Source organism: Abramis brama (assembly GCF_963993115.1).
Source record: "Abramis brama genome assembly, chromosome: 12".
Lineage (NCBI taxonomy): Eukaryota > Metazoa > Chordata > Actinopteri > Cypriniformes > Leuciscidae > Abramis > Abramis brama.
The window spans coordinates 501,362-511,361 of record NC_139974.1 but is presented as its reverse complement, the minus strand read 5'-3'; the positions used below and the strand labels follow the sequence as shown (position 1 = coordinate 511,361).

Sequence of the window (10,000 nt, the reverse complement as noted above, 5' to 3'; positions counted from 1 at the left end):
TTGTGTGTGGTTGTGTGTTGTGTGTGATTGTGGTGTTGTGTGGTGTTGTGTGTGATTGTGTTGTTGTGTGTGATTGTGTTGTTGTGTTGTGTGTGATTGTGTTGTGTGTGATTGTGGTGTTGTGTGTGATTGTGTTGTTGTGTGTGTGATTATGTTGTTGTGTGTGATTGTGGTGTTGTGTGTGATTGTGTTGTGTGTGTGATTGTGTTGTTGTGTGTGATTGTGTTGTTGTGTGTGATTGTGGTGTTGTGTGGTGTTGTGTGTGATTGTGGTATTGTGTGTGATTGTGTTGTTGTGTGTGTGATTGTGTTGTTGTGTTTGATTGTGTTGTTCTGTTGTGTGTGTGATTATGTTGTCGTGTGTGATTGTGGTGTTGTGTGTGATTGTGTTGTTGTGTGTGATTGTGTTGTTGTGTGTGATTATGGTGTTGATTGTGGTGGTGTTGTGTGTGATTGTGTTGTTGTGTGTGTGATTGTGGTGTTGTGTGTGATTGTGTTGTTGTGTGTGATTGTGGTGTTGTGGTGTTGTGTGTGATTGTGGTGTTGTGTGTGATTGTGTTGTGTGTGTGATTGTGTTGTTGTGTGTGATTGTGTTGTGTGTGATTGTGGTGGTGTTGTGTGTGATTGTGTTGTTGTGTGTGATTGTGTTGTGTGTGATTGTGTTGTGTGTGTGATTGTGGTGTTGTGTGTGATTGTGGCGTTGTGTGTGGTTGTGTGTTGTGTGTGATTGTGGTGTTGTGTGTGATTGTGGTGCTGTGTGTGATTGTGTTGTTGTGTGTGATTGTGTTGTTGTGTGTGTCTGACCAGGTCGAGGGAAGATTCGCTGTTCGACAGGTCGAGTGTGTGCAGATGGTTGGGTTGAGACAGGAAACTCCACAGGTGCTACAAACACACAACAACAACACACAGATCAACACAACCGACAAGCTAATTCACATTACATAAAATAATGTGTGTGTGCGTGTTTGTGTGTGTGTATGTGTGTACGTACAGGCATGTCCTCCCCTCTAAGTGTGTTTCCAGACAGATTCAGGTGTGTGAGTGACGTGGAGCAGAAACACTGAGCCAGAACATTCACACCTGAAAACACACACACACACACACACACACACACACACACACACACACACACACACACACACAATTAACCAATGAACACAAAATGATGATTGTAGCTGCTTCTCAAACGCAAGGCTTTTATTAATGTTAAGAAAGAACAACTAAAAAATAAATTCATTACTGTACATATTCAGATTATTATATTTATGGGTGCACATTATTAATGTTTTAACCCTCTGGGGTCTGAGGTGTTTTCTGGCCCTGGAGGTGTTCTGACATGCTCTGACATTTCATTTGTACTTATTTCTGTTACTTGTGACATTTTCATGGCTAAAGTCTGATTACACTGTATTCAGCACAAACTCTGCTACAATAATATATCAGCAGCATGTATGTCAAAGTTTGTAGTTTTGAGATAATGAAGTTTATGTGTGGTTTGTGAAAAAAACTAAAAATGTCACTGAAATAAGGTCATGAAACCTATATTATTTCTTCACAAGACTTTTGAAAATTGTATCACGTAGCCTAGAATATTTGCTCCAAAACTGTGAAAATCATCCTGACAACTCATTCAGATAAAACAATATATCAATTTTAAATTTGTAAGACATGTTTTGTGTAAGAAAGCTTTATGCGAGGAGGCGTGAACACATCATGAATATTAATGTCTTTCACACCTGAGAAAGACAAAGACCCTCCCCTAATGGCTCTATTAGGTGCTAACAGGCCCTATCATTCTGAGCAACCTTGCACAAAGAATGAGGAGATTTAAAAAGAATGGCTTTTTGATTGTTTGGATTTATTTACAGCACAACATAATCCAAAGATACACAACAAATGACAAAAAAAGCACATTATTGAACACACTGATCTAAAGACAGAGACTTGAACAGTCACACACCTTCGTGCCATTCATGAAACATAGTACATACCTGTCATTTCCATGGTGTTTGATTTTTCACTTTACCATGTTCATGTACAGAGACTCATGTGAATGTTGAAGTCAGCAGGACTCATCAGTGGAGCATCTGGAAACAAAACAGCTGTGAACATACTGATATCAACAGAAACTATAGGGCTGCACGATTTTGGGAATACATTTTAGATTTTTCTGGTGCATTATTTTATGCAGCCCTACACGTATATGCCTACAAGGCACAACAAAACTGGTGTTCATTATATATATATATATATATATATATATATATATAATGAACACCAGTTTTGTTGTGCCTTGTAGGCATATACGTGTAGGGCTGCATAAAATAATAACAATAACCTATAGCAGGCGGCCTATACATCGTTAAAAAGGAACACTTCAGTAACACTACACTAGAGAAAAATATATGGATTATCATATGTAACTTCAAATGTTTCTATTCGTTATGACGTTATGAAATGAGATTGGAGTAAAAACATGAAGCCTAATGTTTGGCGCTTTTTGCTTTTCAAACACACAGGGAACATTTACTGAAGCGATCGAGCCGCTCCAAACTATGAAACATTATTGTTACCATATTATACATATCTACGTTTGAGCATATAACCACAAACACAATATTTAACAGTAAACATTGAAAGATCTAGCATTGAAAGGTTACCTACCTGTCTATAGTTCATATTTCAACATGTTTCTGTCTATATAGCATATATATATATATATATATATATATATATATATATATACATACAGTGAGGAAAATAAGTATTTGAACACCCTGCTATTTTGCAAGTTCTCCCACTTGGAAATCATGGAGGGGTCTAAAATTGTCATCGTAGGTGCATGTCCACTGTGAGAGACATAATCAAAAAAAAAAAAATCCAGAAATCACAATATATGATTTTTTAACTATTTATTTGTATGATACAGCTGCAAATAAGTATTTGAACACCTGTCTATCAGCTAGAATTCTGACCCTCAAAGACCTGTTAGTCTGCCTTTAAAATGTCCACCTCCACTCCATTTATTATCCTAAATTAGATGCACCTGTTTGAGGTCGTTAGCTGCATAAAGACACCTGTCCACCCCATACAATCAGTAAGAATCCAACTACTAACATGGCCAAGACCAAAGAGCTGTCCAAAGACACTAGAGACAAAATTGTACACCTCCACAAGGCTGGAAAGGGCTACGGGGAAATTGCCAAGCAGCTTGGTGAAAAAAGGTCCACTGTTGGAGCAATCATTAGAAAATGGAAGAAGCTAAACATGACTGTCAATCTCCCTCGGACTGGGGCTCCATGCAAGATCTCACCTCGTGGGGTCTCAATGATCCTAAGAAAGGTGAGAAATCAGCCCAGAACTACATGGGAGGAGCTGGTCAATGACCTGAAAACAGCTGGGACCACCGTTTCCAAGGTTACTGTTGGTAATATACTAAGACGTCATGGTTTGAAATCATGCATGGCACGGAAAGTTCCCCTGCTTAAACCAGCACATGTCAAGGCCCGTCTTAAGTTTGCCAATGACCATTTGGATGATCCAGAGGAGTCATGGGAGAAAGTCATGTGGTCAGATGAGACCAAAATAGAACTTTTTGGTCATAATTCCACTAAACGTGTTTGGAGGAAGAAGAATGATGAGTACCATCCCAAGAACACCATCCCTACTGTGAAGCATGGGGGTGGTAGCATCATGCTTTGGGGGTGTTTTTCTGCACATGGGACAGGGCGACTGCACTGTATTAAGGAGAGGATGACCAGGGCCATGTATTGCGAGATTTTGGGGAACAACCTCCTTCCCTCAGTTAGAGCATTGAAGATAGGTCGAGGCTGGGTCTTCCAACATGACAATGACCCGAAGCACACAGCCAGGATAACCAAGGAGTGGCTCTGTAAGAAGCATATCAAGGTTCTGGCGTGGCCTAGCCAGTCTCCAGACCTAAACCCAATAGAGAATATTTGGAGGAAGCTCAAACTCCGTGTTTCTCAGCGACAGCCCAGAAACCTGACTGATCTAGAGAAGATCTGTGTGGAGGAGTGGGCCAAAATCCCTCCTGCAGTGTGTGCAAACCTGGTGAAAAACTACAGGAAACGTTTGACCTCTGTAATTGCAAACAAAGGCTACTGTACCAAATATTAACACTGATTTTCTCAGGTGTTCAAATACTTATTTGCAGCTGTATCATACAAATAAATAGTTAAAAAATCATACATTGTGATTTCTGGATTTTTTTTTTTTTTAGATTATGTCTCTCACAGTGGACATGCACCTACGATGACAATTTCAGACCCCTCCATGATTTCTAAGTGGGAGAACTTGCAAAATAGCAGGGTGTTCAAATACTTATTTTCCTCACTGTATATACATATATATATATATATATATATATATATATATATATATATATATATATATATATATATATATATATATATATATACACTCACCTAAAGGATTATTAGGAACACCGGTTCAATTTCTCATTAATGCAATTATCTAATCAACCAATCACATGGCAGTTGCTTCAATGCATTTAGGGGTGTGGTCCTGGTCAAGACAATCTCCTGAACTCCAAACTGAATGTCAGAATGGGAAAGAAAGGTGATTTAAGCAATTTTGAGCGTGGCATGGTTGTTGGTGCCAGACGGGCCGGTCTGAGTATTTCACAATCTGCTCAGTTACTGGGATTTTCACGCACAACCATTTCTAGGGTTTACAAAGAATGGTGTGAAAAGGGAAAAACATCCAGTATGCTGCCGCATCCTGTGGGCGAAAATGCCTTGTTGATGCTAGAGGTCAGAGGAGAATGGGCCGACTGATTCAAGCTGATAGAAGAGCAACTTTGACTGAAATAACCACTCGTTACAACCGAGGTATGCAGCAAAGCATTTGTGAAGCCACAACACGCACAACCTTGAGGCGGATGGGCTACAACAGCAGAAGACCCCACCGGGTACCACTCATCTCCACTACAAATAGGAAAAAGAGGCTACAATTTGCACGAGCTCACCAAAATTGGACAGTTGAAGACTGGAAAAATGTTGCCTGGTCTGATGAGTCTCGATTTCTGTTGAGACATTCAATTTGGCGTAAACAGAATGAGAACATGGATCCATCATGCCTTGTTACCACTGTACAGGCTGGTGGTGGTGGTGTAATGGTGTGGGGGATGTTTTCTTGGCACACTTTAGGCCCCTTAGTGCCAATTGGGCATTGTTTAAATGCCACGGCCTACCTGAGCATTGTTTCTGACCATGTCCATCCCTTTATGACCACCATGTACCCACCCTCTGATGGCTACTTCCAGCAGGATAATGCACCATGTCACAAAGCTCAAATCATTTCAAATTGGTTTCTTGAACATGACAATGAGTTCACTGTACTAAAATGGCCCCCACAGTCACCAGATCTCAACCCAATAGAGCATCTTTGGGATGTGGTGGAACGGGAGCTTCGTGCCCTGGATGTGCATCCCACAAATCTCCATCAACTGCAAGATGCTATCCTATCAATATGGGCCAACATTTCTAAAGAATGCTTTCAGCACCTTGTTGAATCAATGCCACGTAGAATTAAGGCAGTTCTGAAGGCGAAAGGGGGTCAAACACAATATTAGTATGGTGTTCCTAATAATCCTTTAGGTGAGTGTATATATACAGTATATACATACATTTTAGTCTGGCACCAGTTTGACTAGTTGCTACAGTGTAAAGTTTATGCAACAATAACATGCTTACTATTATGAGTGGAAATGTCTTACCTTTAAAATCTTTCTCATAATCAAATTGTGTTCTTCTAATTCTTCTGAGGTAAATCCAAGGTAAACAGGACAGCACAAACACGTGTCTTCCAAACTCGATGAAAATCAGAGGACTGATGAAGTCTAACGCTTTGTTTAGAGGTGTTGAGGGTGTTTACAGGTCTGCGTTCCTTCACGTGGACTATTTGCATGTCAATCGCTCGTGCACGCGGTCAATCACTCTGTCACATTAGAGCTAATGAGCACGGGCTGGAGAAGCTGTACACGTCGTTGCTTTCATACGGATTACTTAAACAGGGAATATTTGTTTTTGATATGATTTACATCATTTAAAAATGGAGACTTCAAGCTTCGTAAAGACATATGTTTTATGCCACAGTGACAAGCATTTGCTGAGTTACAGATCATTATCTGTCGCGTTTCAGAATGATCTTCACATTGAAGGAGATGGCAGAACGCGCATCATGTTTATTTTCTTTATTTTATGAAAAACCCAACATTTTGTTTTTATTATTAGTGTACACAAATAAAAGAAGACATTTAACAGTTTTGAATAATGTATAACTCTTCCCTGTATGGCAAAAATCGACAGAGTTATTTGAGTCTCTTTTGCACTTTAATCAGAATAAGTTCCTCTTGCAGCATCTCTTCTCTTCTCTTATGACGAGGGCGGGGCAACCTGTCACTCACATGAGATCAGCCAATAGCAAGCCACAACCATCCAAACATCCAATCAATTCCCTATGGACACAATCAAGCCCCGCCCACATTTGTGAGAGTGTGTGTGCGTACCTTTAGCTGACAGGGAGTTCTTGGACAGGTCCAGGTGTTTCAGTCCAGGTGTGAGTTTAGACAGTGCAGGGCTCAGAAACATGACACCTGTCAATCACACACACAGAACAGTTACTGGAAGAACCTTTGTTTATAACTTCGAGAACCTCTCCAGAACATTAGCCTAACAGGGACCTGTTCTGTATTTTAGGTTGTAATCGCAATTAGATTTTTTCCCCAAACCGGTCAGCCCTAGTGTATGTATGAGAGAGTGCGTTTGTGTGTGTGTGTGTGTGTGTGTGTGTGTGTGTCTGTGAGTTCTGTACCTTTGTCTTCAATACAGTTGTTGGCCAGACAGATTGTCTTTAACGCTGAGTTTGGATTCTGACTCAACGCAGCAGCAAATCTCTGAGCAAAATCACTGAAACACACACACAGTAAAATGTAGAGAAAAACAGAATGTTCTGATAAAAACCATGTACATGTGTGTGTGTGTATGTGAACCTTTTGAGTCCGGTGTTGTCCAGAGTCAATTCCTCTAGTCTGGTAGATCGAGACACAACTCTGAATATCTGATCACACAGATCTGCAGTCTACACACACACACACACACACACACACACACATCATGATGAGTGTAAGAGCACATCATCTTCCAGCAGAACTTTATAATCTGACAGACACACAGTCACCAGTTTAAAGTCCTTTATGGAGAGTTTGATGAACCACTGATTGAACTCCAGCGCAGCAGTGATGGCCAGCAGATCCCTGAACACAACAACACAAATCATACTCAACACACGCCACACTCACGCTTTACACCGTTACAGGACATGATGCATGGTAATACTGTGGTATTCTCTGAAGAACCATGTACATACAATGAATATGGTAAGTAAGTAGGGCCATTTTATTTCTTCAAAATTTGTTTTTTTCTGTGCCCTTTGGAATGGGAACTCACACTGCGTCTGAACAAGAGTCACATGACTTGTGCGTTTTGTGCTTGTGCGAGGAGCATGCGTGTTCAGTCCTTGAGGAGGCCGAATGACCGCACTTGATGAAAAACCTCTATTCACGTTTGCCCCTTTTCTCAAGGTAAATGCGACAAGCGTCTGCGCTCCACGACTCAGGACCCGTGGACGCCAAGGCGAAGCAGAGAATGAGATTGTGGGGGTTTCAGGTCAAGCTGGCCAAAGAGTTTGAAAAAGATATGGATCTCTCTCACTCTTCAGTCGCCAACTCAAGCGAATTGCTGGATCAGGATCGTTTCCAGCCATATTACAATTTAGAGTGAACTGTTATCAGAGATCACGCACAGATGTGGCTGAGGAGGGTGGAGAAGCTGAACTTCTGGAGGTTATGGCCATGCCACAGAGAGACAAAACCGGACATAACTCCCTTGAGCCTTCCATTTCTCCAGGATCTCAATGCTCAGGTTGGAAATGACAGATCGTTTCACTAGATAATACTCTTATTCCTCGGCTGGGATCGTGTCGAGACTTTGAAGCTGCACTGAAACTGACAATTGGACCTTCAACCCGTTGGACCCCATTGAAGTCACTACATGGAGAAAAATCCTGGAATGTTTTCCTCAAAAACCTTAATTTCTTTTCGACTGAAGAAAGAAACGCATGAACATCTTGGATGACGTGGAGGTGAGTAAATTATCAGGAAATATTAATTCTGAAGTGAACTACTCCTATAAGTGAGTCTTTAGGGTTGAGTGCAGACTAGTACCCCCTCACTCCAGAGGGTCCTTATACACTGTCCACTAGTACCCATCTCAAGAACCCAGTGAGAAATGGCTTTTTGCCTTTTAGCATCCCTTCTCATTGTTAGGCACCTTCTGGAGTGCTGGATTCTTGAGATCCTGCTTGTAATAATAATTCGTTACATTTATATAGCGCTTTTTCTGAGACCTCAAAGCGCTTTACATAGATGGGGGAATCTCCTCAACCACCACCAATGTGCAGCATCCACTTGGATGATGCGACGGCAGCCATATTGCGCCAGAACGCCCACCACACACCAGCTTACTGGTGGAGAGGAGACAGTGATGAAGCCAATCAGTATATGGGGATGATTAGGAGGCCATGATGGACAGAGGCCAAGGGGCAAATTTGGCCAGGATGCCGGGGTTACACCCCTACTCTTTTTCGAAGGACATCCTGGGATTTTTAATGACCACAGAGAGTCAGGACCTCGGTTTAACGTCTCATCCGAAGGACGGCGCTCTTTTGGCAGTATAGTGTCCCCGTCACTACACTGGGGCATTAGGACCCACACAGACCACAGGCTGAGCGCCCCCTGCTGGCCTCACTAACACCTCTTCCAGCAGCAACCTGATTTTTCTCAGGAGGTCTCCCATCCAGGTACTGACCAGGCTCAGCCCTGCTTAGCTTCAGTGGGCAACCAGTCTTGGGCTACAGGGTGATATGGCTGCTGACAAAGTTCTTGTAGTCAGACAGAACGTGGGCACTTTTCTCCTGAGGTAGTTAGCTTTGAGCAGGGATTCTCCTGCTCCCCCTAGAGGCAGTGACAGGGTAAGGAATTAGGTATTCCTGTGCCAGGTTCCCTTAAAGGTGATGTCTAGCATTCAGAGCTGACATACCAGACCCTTGTGTTGAGCCCTTAAGGCTGACTCTATCGCTTGGCCCGGCGAGGAAGGGAGGAAGGTTGTAAAGGCCAGGATTTTCCTTGTATAGGCCATGACACTTGGGTTGTGGCCATAGGGAATTTCACCACTTACAGTTCTGCTGCTGGTGCACCTGTGTTGGGGAGTCTTTAACTTTGGCATATAAGTCAACATGTCTTTTTTGTGTGCTGAGACACAGCCGTTCTGGCAGACATCTCCTTTCAACATGGAGTAGTGGGTATTTGTTCCCCATCACGTCTTGTTCAGATGCAATGAGTTCCCATTCGATAGGGAAAGTCTCGGTTACCGATGTAACCCTGTTTCCTGAGAAGGGGAACGAGACACTGCATCTCTTGACATGCTGCGAGCTCGCCTGCTTAGGATAGGATGACGTGTATATACTTCTACATACTCACGATCACACCAGTAGTGACGTCACAGAATGTCATTGGCCAATAATATTGTTGCGTTTTAACACATGCTTCAGACACCGGTCATGCTGGAGGTGTCCATATTACTCTGTGATTAAGTGTACAGCCCTACTTCTGACAAAATTTGACATTCCCTGCTATATTTTCATGCCTGGATTCCTCAATTTCGTTGGGGTTTTCCACATCACTCAAATCATAGCGTAATCCCTGAGTAAGGCGGTGTGTTACAGGTGTGTGTTACCTGTTGTCCAGGTGAATGAAGTCCTGCAGGCAGAGCTCCCGTGTGTCCTGAGACAGATAGATGGTGTCCACGTCCTTCAGAAACAAACACAGAGCTGTGAGACGGACACTGAGACACACGCGAGACGTGATGGAGCTGTACTGACCCACTGAACCTCGTCTC

General features: G+C 42.3%; 1 protein-coding gene across 1 annotated transcript in view; it reads right to left on the bottom strand.

Moving 5' to 3' along the window:
- The window catches only part of carmil1 (capping protein regulator and myosin 1 linker 1), a 45,401-nt gene that overhangs the window by 18,645 nt on the left and 16,756 nt on the right, over positions 1-10,000 (bottom strand). Inside the window, exons 7-14 of the mRNA XM_084131605.1 lie at positions 9,984-10,000; positions 9,839-9,912; positions 7,224-7,299; positions 7,036-7,124; positions 6,858-6,952; positions 6,553-6,639; positions 991-1,079; positions 804-881 (exon numbers count right to left, since the gene is read on the bottom strand). The exon at positions 9,984-10,000 is cut by the window's right edge and continues 54 nt beyond it. Of these exons, the coding sequence (XP_083987731.1) occupies positions 804-881; positions 991-1,079; positions 6,553-6,639; positions 6,858-6,952; positions 7,036-7,124; positions 7,224-7,299; positions 9,839-9,912; positions 9,984-10,000 (605 nt within the window). The remainder of the gene's footprint in view (positions 1-803; positions 882-990; positions 1,080-6,552; positions 6,640-6,857; positions 6,953-7,035; positions 7,125-7,223; positions 7,300-9,838; positions 9,913-9,983) is intronic.